Consider the following 16,742-nt stretch of genomic DNA (forward strand, 5'->3'; position numbering starts at 1 on the left):
AGGGAACTGCATGTGCAAAGGCTTGGTATCAGGAGGCAGCCTATTGGGGCTCAAAAATCTGAGTGGGGCTGAGCATGGTGGCTCATGCTTATAATCCTAGCACTTTGAGAGGCCGAGGCAGGTGGATCACCTGAGGTCAGGAGTTCGAGACCAGCCTGGCCAACATGGTGAAACCCCATCTTTACTAAAAATACAAAAATTAGCCAGGCGTGATGGTGGGTGCCTGTAATCCCAGCTCCTTGGGAGGCGGAGGCAGGAGAATTGCTTGAATCTGGGAGGTGGAGGTTGCAGTAAGCCGAGATCACCCCACTGTACTCCAGGCTGGGAGACAGAGCAAGACTCCAACTCAAAAAAAAAAAAAAAGAAACTGAAGAAAGGTGAGGACAACAGCGCACCTACCAATCACTCAGCCCTTTCTGGTGTCACAACTGTCGCTCACCACAAAGCCACATGCCACCGTAGCCTTGAATGGCATCATCAAAGTCCTCTTATGTTTTCCAGGCCTGAGAATGTTCCAGGCCCCAGGGAGGGAGCGGGAGGGTGGAGGGAGCAGCCCTTTCCTGTGGAGCTGAAGACTGGTGTCTGGTGTTGGCTGATGCAGATTTAGCCAATAACACAGGTGCTTGGAGGGGGAACTGACATGGGGCTGACAAAAACAATGGATGCTCCCAACAGGCATGAAGCCAAGGTGTACCCAGGCCTCCCAGGTTCTTCCCCTGGCCCATCCTGCCTCTCTGGTGTCCAGGGAAGGCGCAGTGAGGAAGGCCATGGCTGGAGCAGTAGGGATTAGGCTGATGAGCACGGAGTGCTGTGACCCACCAGGGCGGATTCCAGCTCCCAGCATTATCCTCTCAGACAAATGGTAATTTGTGCTAATTGGGAACAGCACTTGCATATTAAATTGATTCCATTCCCAGCCCACAGCCTTTGTTAGCAGCAGACACAACGGCAGCTACAGCTGTAATTAAGAGGAGGCATCTTGGCTCTGTGTGTCTGTGCGTCTGTGTGTGTGTCCTCTCTCCCAAATTGCAAGGCACCCTGTCTCAGGGGTGGAGAGTGGGCGCTTCTGTGCTTCTAGTCATTTCTGGCATGGGTTCTAATTCTGTATCCACTGCTTACAAGCTGTATGACCCTGAGCAGGTCACTCGACCCCCTTAAGTCCCTCTGGGCTCATTTCTTCATCTGTAAAATGGAATTAATGAGTGTGTCTACCTTACAGGGTTGTGAGAGAATACAGTGAAGTTACACACGTTCGACACATGAATTTACAAATTATATCAAGGGCTTGGCATTAGGTGCCTGATAATTGACCATTTTCATTGTTATTTCCAAGAGTCCAGGAAACACCGTCTCTTTGCTCTGTCCCTGGGAAAGCACTAGGTCAGTGTTTCTCAAACCCTACAGTGCCCGTGCAGCATCCAGGGACCTGGTGCAATGCAGAGCCTGATTCACAGGTCTGGGAGGGGCCTGGGAACCTGCATTTCTACCAGCTCCCAGGACATGCCAGTGCTGCTGGTCTGTGCATACACTTTGAGTATCGAGATTGTGGAGCAGCGGTTCTCAAACTTGAGGGTGCAGCAGAATCTCCTGAAGAGCTTGTTCAAGCATCCCACCCACCCCAGAGTATGATTCAGTCAGCCTGGTGGGGGCCTGAGAATTTGCATTTCTAGCAAGTTTCCAGGTATAGCAGTCAGGGTTCTCCAGAGAAAGGAAAGCATTAGTGTGTGTGTGTGTATGTATGTGTGTGTGTGTGTGTCTGTGTGTTTAAGGAATTGGCTCATACAATATTGTGGGGGTTGGCAAGTCTGAAATCTGCAGGGCAGGCCAGCAGGATGGAGCTTCAGGCAGGATTTCTATGTTACAGTTTTGAGGCAGAATTTCTTCTTTTTCAGGAAAACTCAGTTTTTACTCTTAAGCCCTCAACTGATTAAATGAAGCCCCCCCCCCCATGCTATCAAGGGTGATAACTTAAAATTAATGATTGCAGGCCAGGTGAGTGGCTCATGCCTGTAATCTCAGCACTTTGGGAGGCCAAGGTGGGAGGATCGCTTGATCCCAGGAGCTTGAGACCAGCCTGGGCAACATAGCAAGACTTAGTCTCTACAAAAAATACAAAAATATTAGCTGAGTGTGGTGGCGAGTGCCTGTAGTGCCAGCCACTTTGGGGGCTGAGGTGGGAGGACCACTTGGGCCTAGGAGGTTGAGGCTGCAGTCAGCCGAGATCATTCCACTGTACTCCAGCCTGGGTGACAGAGTGAGACCCTATCTAAAAAAAAAATTAATAATTGTAGATGTTAATCACATCTACAAAGTACCTTCAGAGAAACATCTAGACTAGCATTTGACCAAGCAACTGGGCACCATAGCCTAATCAAGTTGACATGTAAAATTAACCATCACACCAGGTTCTGAGGGTGCTACTGGTCTGAGTACCACAGTTTCTGAGAACCACTGGGTTTGAGTATTAGTTCTGGGACCTTATTTGGATTCCTTTCAGGAGGAGAGAGTGTTAAAAACAGAACATTGCCCTAAATTTGGAGAATAGAGGGAGAAGAGTCCCCTGAATCCCTCCACTCTTCCCACAAGGCCTGTCTTTGTGACATGGTTGATCTTTGCCCACCCACAGGCAAAAGTTTTCGCATAGTTGGTGTGGCCCAGCCAGTCACAGGGCAGCCCTCGGGCATCTCCTCTGCATTGTTTTCCTGGTGTCTGCCGAGCCTTCATCTTCCTCATCAGCGGCAGCAGAGCAGCCCAGGACTCAGAAGGGAGCAGGCAGCATCATTCCGTCTACACCACCCTGTGGGGACCCTCTTCCCACCAGGCCAGAGCCCCAGCCCATCTTGGAGCTTTTAGGGGAATATAAGAACAGGCTCTTGGGTCTGGCATTTGAAAGTCCAGTGTAAACATTGCATCGCTCTTAGCTTTCTTCCCATGGAAGCATTCTCCCCTGCCAGCAGTTCAGGCCGTCAGGGTTGGTGGGGAGGTGGACAGGACACTGACACAGGTCATGGGACAACTGTGGCTCCAGCCCGCCTTGTGGTGCGGGGAGGCGACTGCTTGGTTGTCAGGGATGGGGCCTGTCAGTCTCTCTGTGTGCCCCCCCAAGCTGCTCAGGGACAGGGCCTATCTATCTGCTCACCCTGTGTCCACCAAGCTGGTCTAACACTTCACACACGGCAGCGAGCGTTCTTGGCAACCAGGGGGCTGTTCTCAGCCTTGGGGGCCTATTTCCAAACTGCAAGGCAGGAAGAGCCACATTTTAACATTCCATCACACTAGTTTACCCCAACCAGAACTTCTCAGAATTTTTCACTGAAACTTTCTAAGAGTTGGGATGCTTTGCTCAGTAAATAATAGAAAATCCAAATAACAGTAGCTTAAACAAGAGGGCAAGACTTCTGTACTGTTTTTATGCCATGGGCCTCTTTGACATCTGGTGAAATGTGTGGACCCTATCACAGAATAGTGGTGTTTTTTTAACCACTTCATTGAAACATAATTGGCATACAAAAAGCTGTGCGTATTTAATGTAGACAGCTTAATGAGTTTGGAGATAAGTATGTACCCATGAAAGAATTGTGGTTTTAAAAACATAAAATACAGTACATTCCATTATAAAAGAAGGCAACTATACTGAAAACCCGTTATCAAACTGTGTTTGTCTGGGTTCCCCAAGAAACGGATGCCAAGACAAAATTAAACAGTTTGGCTGGTGAGAAAAAATGGGAAGGGAGCTAGCAGGTGAGGCTGGGAGAGAAGTCAGGCCTCCAAGGAAGTGAAGAAAGAAGAGAGGGAGGGAGGGAGGAAGGTTGGAAGTTTCTATTGCTGAGCAGCCTTTGGAAAGTTCATCAAGGCCCCTGGGAGGCCTCAGCCAAAGTTGGCTCTCAGGAGTCCCCTGTCTCTCAGGAATGGCCGGTCTTCATATTCCCTGGGGCTCAGTCACTGACTGGGAGCAGCCCTAGCAAGACGCCCTGGCAAACACAGCTAGACCTCAACTGAAAGCCGCTGGCACTCTCAGTCAGTTACTCTGTTGTAGGCCTGCAAGGTGCATTGTCATGGCCACCACACAAGCGATTACAAAATTATTTGTGCTATAGAAATATGTGCGCTTTTCATTAACAATTAAAGAGGATCTAACAGCAGGCCTCACAGCTACCATAATTTCAAAGTCAGGAGGAGCATAAACAATATTTTGAGATATCTGCAACAATTGTAATGTGATGTCGAAATCACTGTGATCTCTTTTGATGGCAAAGTCACGGGCATGGCTAACACTCCTATGATTTGTTGCATTCCTAATAGAAAGAAATGTGAAAATCGGCCGGGCGCGGTGGCTCACGCCTGTAATCCCAGCACTTTGGGAGGCTGAGGCGGGTGGATCACGAGGTCAGGAGATCGAGACCATCCTGGCTGACACGGTGAAACCCCGTCTGTACTAAAAATAACAAAAAATTGGCATGGCATGGTGGCAGGCACCTGTAGTCTCAGCTACTCGGGAGGCTGAGGCAGGAGAATGGCATGTATCCGGGAGGCTGAGCTTGCAGTGAGCCGAGATCCCGCCACTGCACTCCAGCCTGGGTGACAGAGCAAGACCCTGTCTCAAAGAAAAAAGCATAATATAAAAATATTTCCCTCCCAAACCATCAAGTAATAGAGCTGCCCCCAGAACTAGCAGTGTTTATCCTGTGATTTTGTGTATCCCCGGCACTTTTCAAGAGGTATTTGAGCCCCAGGTTTGTGTAGCACAGATTTAACTATCTCAGATTTGTCACCTGTTGGCTGGGTGACCTTGGGCAATGTGTTTGGCCTGTCTGTTCGCTGGTTCTCTTGGCTGCAAAATGGGGATAACATTAATGTTTATGTCAAAGGGTGTGTGTTTTTTTTCAAGCTTTAATGAGGTAACGTGTATAAATCACGGTGTCTGGCACAGAGTAAACACCTGGTAAGTATTAGCTGCTGGTATTGCCATTGTTATGAACCATTCTACTAAAGCTCGTATTCCGGTTATCTATTTCAGAGTAGCAAACCACTCCCAAACATAGTGACTTGAAATAACAATAATGCCTTATTTAGCTCATGAGCCCCCAGCTTGGGCAGCGCTTGACAAGGAAGGCTGCTCCAGCATCCACTGAGGGCTGGAGGATCCCCTTCCTAGCTGGCTCACTGGCTGGGCTAGCAAGTAGGTGCCTGCTGTTGGCTGGGAATTCAGCCAGAGTTGAGGGCTGGAAGACTCAGTTGCCTTCCAGGTGGGCCTCTCCCTGTGACCTGGGCTTCCTCACGGGATGGCTGCTGGGTTCTGAGGGCAACCATCCTGAAAGAGAGAGCCAGGCGGCAGCTATATTGCCTTTTATGACCTGGCATTGGAATTCACACATCACTTCTGCCATAGGCAATTAGTAGAGACACTTCCAGATTCAAGGGAGGGGACATTGATTTACCTTTTGACAGGGTTCTGGAGAACATACGGGACAGGAAATATTGTCGTGGTTGTTTTTGGAAACTGCCATCTGCTGGAGCTAGGTATTAGGTGATTTCCATCTCCTCAACCCCAATGTAACACCATGCAGGTGGTTCATCTTTCATTCTTTAGGGTTAGTCCCCTAGGAAGGCACCTCCTGGAACAGTCGTGTCAAGTTACTAACAATGGCCTGAACAATAAAGGCATTTTGTTATCTCACAGAACAAGAAGGCTGAGGGTAGGCAGATCCAGGTTCGGGGATGTGCTAGATGATGCCACTAGAGGCCCAGGCTCCTTCTCTCCATCCACTCTGCATCCTGTATGCTGGCTTTTTGTCATCAGACTTGTCACCTCATGGATGTGACATGGCTGCTGCAGTCACAGGCATCATCTCCGTAGACTGTAGCATTCAAAGAAAGAAGGAAGGAGGCCACAATATTTTTTCCCGATCCCCTTTCTCCCCAGCTCCTTCCCTAATATTTTTAACAAGGAGAAACATCTTTCCTGGAATCTCTGAGCAAATGTCTCCTTAGGTCTGATTGGCCAAAACTGGTCATGTGGTTTCCACCAACTGCAAGGGAAGCTGGGAAAACCTACATCTGGCCTTTCTAGCCTCCCTCATGAGAGGTGGGCTTTGCTGGCAAGGAAGAAGAGGAAGGAAAGTGGCCATAGGGAAGGCAGCCAACAGGGTTGGGGATAGGGGTTCCTAGACCAAAGCATATGAACCTGAAAAGACACCTTTTAATTGAAGTTTAATAAAATATAGAAAAGTAGCCAAATTATAGGGGCACAGTATGAATTTTCACAAAGTGAATCCACTCAAATAATCAGCACCCAGCTCATAAACAGAGCGTTCCCTACCCTCAGCAGCCCTCTCAGGCCCCCTTCCACTCACTCACAACCCCCCAAGGCACTAAACATCATAGGTTTGCTTTGTCTGCTTTTGGACTTTATATAATTGGAATCTTATAGGATGACTACCTTGTGTCTGGTGTCTCTCCCTTGACATGTTTTGCAGTTCATTCTGCTGATGTGGGTAATTGTACATTATTAACTGTCATCGTTGTATACTATTCCATTGATTAAATATTCATCCATTGGGGAGTCTCAGGGTGGAGCTATTATGATAGTGCTGCTGTGGGTGTCTGGGGCCATGTCCATGGTGACATGTGCAGACATTTCTGTCATGTAGGTCCCTAGGAGAGGAATTGCTGGGACATAGGATAGAGGATGCCTATGTTCAGCTTTAGCGGATGCTGCCAGTTTCCAAACAACGTACTCTCACACCAGCAGTGTGTGCAAGTTCCAGTTTCTCCACATCCTCACCGATACTTGGTATTGTCTGTCTTTAATTTAACCATTGTCAGGTAGTATATAGTAGTATCATATTGTGATTTTCATTAGTGTAAGAATTAAAGAAAGAGGAAAGAAACACGAAAGGTGGCTCGCCAGTCAAGACAGGTTTATTTTAGAGAAAACAAACCTGAGAGGAACCTTATGGCTGAGTTAGGTCAGAGCCACACTCTCTTACAGACTAAGAGTTTTTAAGGATTCAGGGCGGGAGAGTTTATTAGAGGCTTGGACTGCTTCTGTGTCTCTTTGTTGTGCTTATCTGGAAGGGAGAGTTGTGTGTCTGTTCCCATGCATCTTTCTGCAGCTGCAGGCATATCCCCCGGGTTGCTTTTAGCTTTCCTATCTTAGTGCACCTGAAGGGAAAGGAATGTGCTTATTAAGATCTACTGTTTTACTGGGGCCCATTGTACGAGGGCGAAGTTTGGCAGTTACCCAAGAGACTTTCCCCCCACCTCCCTCTGTGCCCAAGCTGTCTTATCTGTGTTTTACTGTCTGCTCTTTCTGTCTGCTTGTAGTTAGAAGAGAAGTGATTTCCTTGAAATGCATGAGGCCAGAAAGGGAACTAGAACTTAAAGTGGCAGTGTTTGTCCAAGATGACGAGATGACGGTGCTCTTGTTCTGTCAATTAGCACTTCTCTGTTGGTGAACCCTCTGATGAAGTTGAGTGCCCGTTCTTTTCTTTCTTTCTTTTTTTTTTTTACAGACAGAGTCTCACACTGTTGCCCAGGCTGTGCAGTGGTGCAATCCCTGCCCACTGCAGCCCTGATCTCCTGGGCTCAAGTCATCCTTCCACCTCTGCCTCGCAGATAGCTGGTACTACATGGGTGCACTCTCATACCCAGCTAATTTTTAAAGCTATTTTTAGTAGCAATGAGATCTCAAGGTCTTTCTACATTGCCTGGGCTTGTCTCAAACTCCTGAGCTTAAATAATCCTCCTACTTCGGCCTTCCAGAGTGCTGGGATTACAGATGTGAGTCACTGTGCCCAACCTATTGTATGTTTACACTGGTAATCTTCTTTTGTAAAATGCCTGTTCAAGTATTTTGCAAGGCTGTGAACTGTTGGAAGCTCCTGATGCATACTTATTAGTTGCTTTCTAAAATTGCTGTGCACATTTGGCTGCCCCTGAGCCACCACAAGTGCTCCATAGAGTTTTTGGCACCCAGTCTTCTGGGCACACACAACCCTGAACCATGGTGCACAGCATGGCAGGCAGAGCAGGGGCTCTTTGTGCAGTAGACAACCTGTACAACCACACCTGACAGCCCTGCATGCCCCTATCTTGTACAGAGAGCCTCGGGTGGGCCAGGTGGGCCATGCTTAGAGGAGAACAGAAGGAAATGAGAGTTGCAGTTATGCTGGAGGTAGGATGACTTGGGAGATCTGCTCAGTGGCTGCAAATACCTAAAGGACTCTTCTGGCACCCAGGAATCAGCTCTGTTCTAGGAGGTCCTAAAAGCCAAAGCCAGACTGGCCAGTCTTAGCTCAACACAGGTTAGGCTGTGAACGTTCCATTGCATAATGCTCAACATACAGTATGCACTTCATATATACCTTTTGGATGACTACTTAACAAAGCTATCCTGTAACAAAATGGGCTGTGTTTGGCGTTGGTGGGGGAGGTAGTGAGCTGCTAGGCACTGTGAGTGTGCAAGGCCAGGCAGGAGGACTGTTGTCCTTCTACAATGGTAGAAGGGGAGTAATGCCTTTGTTGAGGACCACTCCATATGAGATCAAAGATTCTCTCAGCCCCTAGACTCTGTGAAGCTATGAATTATCCATGCTGGGGTTCAGTAAAGGCAGGCTGATTTCAGTATTAGCCGAAGCAAACCCTAATTAGGAAGGCAAATTGATTTCCAAAAAAAGATTTGGATGATATGTTCCCAGGACTGTTAGAAATGGCTTTTTAATTGTCTGTTCTTTTGCATTATTCATGCAAATGTATGTCTTTGTGAGCTAAGTCAGTCTCCCCCTTCCCCTCCCTTCCCTCTCTCCCTCTGCCAGGGTTAGCACCTTCTCTGTTCCAGCCCCTTCAGCTAGCCTTCCTCTGGGGAGAGTTGGGGGTTCATAAGGAAAAAGAGACAGATATGCTGGGGAGAGCCCCCAGCCACGGGGGCCAACAAGGAACCACGCAGAGCTAAGAGCTGGCTTTCTGCCCCCATCCCACCCCAGGTAGCCCGGTCTCAAGGGAAAGGCATCTTCCTCTTCCGCAGGCTGAAGGACATCATGGACTGGAGGAAGGTGAGCCTGCCTCTTCCCCCTTCCTCCCTGAACCCTCCTCTGACCTTTCCAGCAGGAGGGTCCACTCCTTCCTGCAATCAAAGCTCAGAGGGCTGGCAGAGAAACTCTGCCCACAGGTCTGCCCATTGGAGCAGGGTCTCCAGAGCCAGATTGTCCAGGTTCAAATCCTGATCTTGCCACTCAGTCACTCAATAGCTGCGTGCCCTTGAGCAAGTTACTTCACCTGTCAGTGCCCCAGTAAATGGGGATGGTAATTATACCTGCTAAGGATGCAGTGAGCTAATAAGCAAACACACACACACACACACACACATTCTCACACACACCCACACACCCAGCATAGTGCCTGGCACTCAGCGCTTGATGCACGTTCTTTATCTGGGCCTCCTGCTCACGTAGCTGGGGAGAGTTTGGCTGACTCTTCCTCAGGGCCTAGACTGAGCCTCGGGGGCAGCTCCCTCCCAACCCCAATCCATTCTTGTCCCAAGACACAGTACAGTAGAAATCCTGGTTCAAATCCTGCCTCTCCCACTCAGCAGCTGTGTGGTCTTGGGAAAATGACCGAAGCCCTCTGAACCTGATCGGTGACGATGGTGCAGGGTGGGTGGGAGGAGCAGGATGGCTGAAATCCTATAGGACCAGCCCCTGCTGTACCAGGAGGCGCACAGCAGTGCTCAATGTCTTGACTCCTCCCATGAAACTGTCAGGGCACTACAGGGAAGAGCTCAGCAGCCTGGAGGCCCAGCCTGCCTGGAGCACGGTCAGTCCCTCTGGCAGCCACGTGAGTGGAGGTAGGGCTGGGCCCAGGTCCCAGGAAGGGAAGACCTGGCTGCTTCTGTCTTGACACAGCTGAGTGGGGAACAATGGTGGGTGAAGCAGGTCTACCCTGAGAGCCACTGCTGCCTGCCATTATTGGGGCTGTTGTGTCACCCCATCAAGTGTGTGACCCTTGTCTCTGAGTGAAGGGGACAATAGGTGGGAGAGGCGTTTGCAGCCTGCGAGGTGCTGTGCAGATGCATGAGAGCATTGCTGTCTTCCAGAGCTGGGCTGGCAGGTAGAGAAGAAGGAGCAATGTCCTCGGGGGCCCATGGGTGGTGTAGGCAGCACCGTCCAACAGAACTTTCTAGAGGGATGAAAATGGATATCTGTGCTCTCCAATGCGGTGACCACTAGCCACATGCAGGATGTTGAGCACTTGCCACGTGGCTGGTGTGACTGAGGACTGGATTTATAATTTCATATCCTTTTTAAAAATTGTGGGCTGGCAACAGACACATGAAAAAATGCTCATCATCACTGGCCATCAGAGAAATGCAAATCAAAACCACAATGAGATACCATCTCACACCAGTTAGAATGGCGATCATTAAAAAGTCAGGAAACAACAGGTGCTGGAGAGGATGTGGAGAAATAGGAACACTTTTACACTGTTGGTGGGACTGTAAACTAGTTCAACCATAGTGGAAGTCAGTGTGGCGATTCCTCAGGGATCTAGAACTAGAAATACCATTTGACCCGGCCATCCCATTACTGGGTATATACCCGAAGGATTATAAATCATACTGCTATAAAGACACATGCACACGTATGTTTATTGTGGCACTATTCACAATAGCAAAGACTTGGAACCAAGACAAATGTCCAACAATAATAGACTGGATTAAGAAAATGTGGCACATATACACCATGAAATACTATGCTGCCATAAAAAAGGATGAGTTCATGTCTTTTGTAGGGACATGGATGAAGCTGGAAATCATCATTCTCAGCAAACTATAGCAAGGACAGAAAACCAAATACCGCATGTTCTCACTCATAGGTGGGAATTGAACAATGAGAACACTTGGACACAGGAAGGGGAACATCACACACCGGGGCTTATTTTGGGGTGGAAGGAGGGGGGAGGGATAGCATTAGGAGATACACCTAATGTAAATGACGAGTTAATGGGTGCAGCACACCAACATGGCACATGTATACATATGTAACAAACCTGCACGTTGTGCACATGTACCCTAGAACTTAAAGTATAATAAAAAAAAAAAAATTGTGGGTCGGGCGTGGTGGCTCACACCTGTAATCCCAGCACTTTGGGAGGCTGAGGTGGGCAGATCATTTGAGGTCAGGAGTTCGAGACCAGCCTGGCCAACATGGTGAAACCGCGTCTCTACTAAAAATACAAAAATTAACCATGGTGGCTGTCACCTGTAATCCCAGCTACTTAGGAGGCTGAGGCACAAGAGTTGCTTGAACCCGAGAGGTGGAGGTTGCAGTGAGCCAAGATGATGCCACTGCACTCCAGCCTGGACAACAGAGCAAGACTCATTCTCAAAAAAAAAAAAATTGTGGTAAAATCTGTAACATGAAATTTACCATTGTAACTTCTTTTAAGTGTATGGCTTTGTCACACTAAGTGCATTCACATTGTTGTGCAACCACCACCACCACCGTCCGTCTCCAGAACGTTTCATCTTCCCAAACTGAAATTCTGTAACTGTTAAACACAAGCTCCCCGTTCCCTCCTCTCCCCAGCCCCTGGCAACCCCCATCTACCTTCTTTCTCTATGAACTTGACTACTCCAGGGACTCATCTAAGTGGAATCAGACAATATTTGTCCTTTTGTGTCTGGCTTATTTCACTTAGCCTTATGTCTTCGAATTTCATCCATGTTGTAGCATGTAATTTCATTTACTTTTCATCAAGGTAAATGTAAATGGCGTCTTGCGGCCAGTGACTGCCCTACTGGGCAGCACCAGTCTAGAGTTTAAACACTCAGGCTCTGGGCCTAGACCGTGTAGGTTCACATCCCAGCAACACCACTAACTGGCTGTGTGACCTTGGACAAGTTACTCTCCCTCTCTGTGCTTCAGTTTCTAATCTGTGAAATGGAAATAACATTAGTACTTACCTGACAGGGTTGATTTAAAGATTCAATGAGCTACCCAAAGTAGTGTCTAACAGAATACCTAGTACACAGGAAATGTTCCATAAATAAATGTTCAATTATTATTATTATTACAACTAGGACACAAGAAGCTCTGACAACCAGAAAGATGATATTCCCGTGGAGAACTATGTGGCTCAGCGTTACATTGAAAATCCCTACCTGATAGGAGGTGAGATGGCTGTCTCTGCTCCTGCTCTTCCATTGCATGGTCATCAAACAGTCAGTCAACAAGCTTTGACCAGCAGCCTGGCAAGGGCCCAGCCTGACACCAGGCATGAAGGGATGCATGGAAAGAGATGGGTTCTGCAGTCTCCCACCTCCTAGCCTTGCCTGTACAGTTCCCTCTGCCCAGCATGTCCATTCCACTCCCTTCTTGGTTCAGAAAAATTCTCCTCCTTTAAAAACCAACTTATTCATGCATTTATTCAACAAATATTATAAAGCACCTACTTGGTGGCAGCACTGCTCTGAATACTGGCTGCCCCCAACCCTGCTCTCCTGGAGTTTACACCCGTGATGAGCAGGCTGCAATAAACCAGAATACAAACCACAGGACGGTCCCATGCAGTGCTGGGTGCTATGAAGTCAGTCAAGCAGGGCAGTGGGACAGAGAGTGACATGGGGGCCAGGAGGTGGACACATGAGCTGAGACCTGAGTGACAACTGGGAGTCACTGTGGGTAGATTTGGAGGGAGAGAAATGCAGGGAGGAGGAATCACAAGGGCAAAAGGACCTGAGGTGGAACCCAGCCTCCTCCCTGCAAGCTTGGTGGGTTTCCCCAGGCGGGCCAACATCTGCTTTTCTCACTCAGGCTCTGGGAACTACGGGCACATCAGGCATGCCTGACATCATTGCAATAGCGTTAATGCCAGTTGTCTCCTCCCACGTCCTCTGGCAATTACCTTCCCCAGGGGGCAGCCCCTGGGCCTCTTCTCCTCTCTCCCCCACAGTGACCCCATCCTGTCTGTGGCTTAAACACCACGCAAAGGCCAGTGACTCCCAGCTTTCTGTCCCCAGCCGAGACCTTGCCCCTGAACCCCAGATCCTTATGTCCAGCAGCCTGTGACATCCGTCTTGGGCATCTGACAACCACTCAAACCCAACACATCCCAAATTCTGCCCTCCCATCCCCCCACCATGCCTCAGCTTCTCTAGGGACACAGCTAGAAGCCAGGAGCCATTCTCTGGGTGTGTCCCCCTTCCCCCGCCACATCTGGTTCTCACCAAGCTCCCACAAGCTCTTGAATCTGGCCATTCCTCTCACCTCCACCCTGGGCCTGGCCACCATCCTCTTCCTCCTAGACAACCACGCCTGCCCCCTCACTGGTGCCTGCCACTGCTCTGCCCACTTCACTCCACCCCAACGTGGCAGCCAGAGAGGAGACACCCTTCCGTGGCTTCCCATGGATTGTGAGACAAAACCCCAAAACTGCATGGGAGCTGACCTCTGCCAGCCTAACTGACCTCATCTCCTTCCACTCTGCCCTTGGCCCAAGCTCTTTCCCACTCCAGACTGTTCTCGCAGTTCCTTCTGCCCAAGGTCCTGCACCACTCTGGGCTGGGCAGGCACCTTGTCTCCATGAAGGTCACCACTCCCCATGGGGGTCTTTGACCACTGAGTTTCAAGACTTTCTCCCAAGTTGACCCCCACGCACCCCTCCCCCACCTCCCATTATTCTCTCTTTATAACTTGTGCGGGTTTTTTGTTGTGTTTTTTTGAGACCATGTCTTGCTCTGTCACCCAGGCTGGAGTGCAGGGTCACGATCATAGCTCATGCAGCCTCCATCTCCTGGGCTCAAGCGATCCTCCTGCCTCAATCTCCAGAGTAGCTGAGACTACAGATGTGCACCACCATGCGAGGCTAATTTTTTTGTAGACACAGAGTCTCACTATGTTGCTCAGGCTGGTCTTGGATTCCTGGCCTCAAGCGATCCTCCTGCCTCAGCCTCCCAAAGTGTTGGGATCACAGGCATGAGACACCGCACCTAGCCCCTTGTGTAGTTTCAGCAGGAGCTTCATAAGGGCGGGGTTTCCTGTCTGTCCACTGCTATTTTCCCAAAACCTAGCACAATGTCTGATGATCAATATTTGTTGCACAAATTAATTTTTTCGTTGCCTGACAGGCCGCAAGTTTGACCTGCGTGTCTACGTGCTGGTGATGTCAGTGAGTAACAAAGGTGGGGGCCCTCCTCCAGCAGGGGTTAAAGGGTGGCTGGGCTAGGGAGATGGGGGGAAGAGGCCTGGGGGTACCTTGTGTGAGCTTGTCTGGTTTTATCTCTCCCTGGGAGATCCCCGAGGGACATCTAGGGATAGGGTGGGGGCAGGGAGACTTATCTGAGGTTTACCATCTTAGATGCCCCAAAGTCTAGATTTGCCCTCTCTCTGCCCTTCTTTATTCATTCGGTCATCCACAGCAGACATTTATTGAGCACCTACTAAGTACCAGGCCCTGGCACTTAGCAGGTTTTATCTCATTCAGGCCTCCTAATAACCCAGAGAGGCAGGTTCTATTATTATTCTCCCTTTACAATGAGGGAACAGATACAGAGGTTGTGTACCTTGCCCAAGGTCACACAGTTGGTGAGCAGCAGAGCTGGCATTCAAATCCAGGCAGCCTGGCCTCAGAGCCTACTCTCTTAACCAGGGAGTGGCTATATTCCCTCCACCCATTCATGCATTCCTTCATCCAGCCAATGTTCAAATCTTTTTGCTGGGCACAGGATACAGGGGTGTCCAAGGCAGACTCCACCCCTGTCCTCCTGGACTTCACCTTCATTTTATTTCCTTCTGTATCCCCCTCCACCTGGGGAAAGGAGGGGATAGAATCAAAGAAGCCTGGTGTAAAAGCAGGTACCTGAAGGATGATTTGGGAAAGACATAAGGGCACTCCAGGTGGAGGAAACGGTAGGTGCAAGAGCTAGGCAGTGTGAGAGTGCCTGTATATATTCCCTTTCCCTTCTCTCTCTCTCTTCCCACCTCTGCCTTAGTACATCCCGCTGCAGGCCTGGCTCTACCGGGATGGCTTTGCCCGATTCTCCAACACCCGCTTCACACTGAACAGCATCGATGACCAATGTATCCTGGGATCCTGGCTAACCACCCCCGACACACCTACCCCTTCCCACACTCTGGCCAGTCCCAAGTGAACTCCTTTGTCCCACAGGTGTTTGCTGAATGCCTGCTGTGGTCTGGGCACGGGAGACAGGGTATGAGATAGGTCTGGTCCCTTCCCTCTGGGAGCTTCCAGTTTTGTGGGGCTGATTCCATGGGAGAGGCCAACTCTGCTCAGAGCAGCTCACCGCAAACTGCTCTGCCTGATGATAGTTTTGGTGCTATGCCTAACATTCACATTTACTTATATTCCTAGGGTTGGACAGTTTTAGCCCCTTTGGAGAACATTTGCATCCTTTTATGTGCCTCTTTCTTCAGTGCCTAGTCATTGGCTCACTCATTCATTCAAGTACAATGCTATTTTCACCCATCCGATTGGCAGAGACCAAAAATTTGATAACATAGTGTCCTGGCGAGGCTGGGAGAATACATATGTTGCTGGCGGGATTGTAAATTGATTGGTATGACTCCTTTGAAGACAATCTAGCAAAGATCTATTAAAAGACAAATGCACATGCCCTGTGACCCAGCAATTCCCCTTCTGGGATTTTATCATCTTACAAGTACATCTGCAGTATAGGACAAGACAGGCTTCAAGGTCATTCACTGCACGGCCTTGTTTGTGAGAGAAAAAAATAGGGAACATTGAAATGAATGGCTCCCTTATACAGTGGAATACTATGAAGCTGTTAAAAAGGAATGGGGAAAGTGCTTTATGTACTGATATGAAACAATTTCCAAGATATATTGTTAATTGGGAAAAAACAAAGTATGTCTAGAACAGTGTTTGAAAGTATGTTCTCGTTCATGTTAAAAATTATATCTGGTCAGATGTGGTGGCTCACACCTGTAATTCCAGCACTTTGGAGGCTGAGGCAGAAGGATCACTTGAGGCCAGGAGTTCAAGACCAGCCTGGGCAACATAGTGAGATCCTGTCCCTATGAAAAAAATAAAAATAAAAATAAATTAGCCAGATGTGGTGTCACATGCCTCTACTCCCAGCTACCCACTCAAGTGAGGTGGGAGGATCACTTGAGCCCAGGAGTTCCAGGCTGCAGTGAGCTGTGATTTTGCCCCTGTATGCCAGTCCGGGTGACAGAGCAAGACTGTATCTCAAAATATCTCAAAATATATATATATATATATGTCTATATATATATGTTTGCTTATCTGTACATAGACATCTCTGGAAGAACAGACAAGAAGCTGGGTGCAGCGGCTCACACCTGTAATCCCAGCACTTTGGGAGACCAAGGCAGGTGGATCACCTGAGGTCAAGAGTTGGAGACCAGCCTGACCAACATGGTGAAACCCCATTTCCACTAAAAATACAAAATTAGTTGGGCATTGTGGCATCTGCCTGTAATCCTAGCTACTAGGGAGGCTGAGGCATGAGAATCCCTTGAACCTGGGAGGCAGAGTTTGCAGTGAACCGAGATCACGCCATTGCACTCCAGCCTGGGTGACAAAATAAGACTCTGTCTCAAAAAAAAAAAAAAAAAAAGAAACTGGAAATAGATGTTGCCTTTGGGAAGAGAAATGTGAGTGGATACAGAGGTAGGAAGGAGACGTTTCCTTACACACATTTTGTGCATTTTAACTTTTGAGCCATGTGAATGTATTATCTG

At 48.7% G+C, this 16,742-nt stretch overlaps 1 protein-coding gene across 3 annotated transcripts in view; it reads left to right on the top strand.

Moving 5' to 3' along the window:
• The window catches only part of TTLL9 (tubulin tyrosine ligase like 9), a 75,779-nt gene that overhangs the window by 40,012 nt on the left and 19,025 nt on the right, over positions 1-16,742 (top strand). For all 3 annotated transcript variants that reach the window (XM_031004827.3, XM_055373275.2, XM_055373277.2), the window contains 4 exons: positions 8,985-9,053; positions 12,080-12,170; positions 14,126-14,166; positions 14,990-15,077. In XM_031004827.3, coding sequence (XP_030860687.1) covers positions 8,985-9,053; positions 12,080-12,170; positions 14,126-14,166; positions 14,990-15,077 — 289 coding nt within the window. The remainder of the gene's footprint in view (positions 1-8,984; positions 9,054-12,079; positions 12,171-14,125; positions 14,167-14,989; positions 15,078-16,742) is intronic.

This window comes from Gorilla gorilla, chromosome 21 (genome assembly GCF_029281585.2).
Source record: "Gorilla gorilla gorilla isolate KB3781 chromosome 21, NHGRI_mGorGor1-v2.1_pri, whole genome shotgun sequence".
NCBI lineage: Eukaryota > Metazoa > Chordata > Mammalia > Primates > Hominidae > Gorilla > Gorilla gorilla.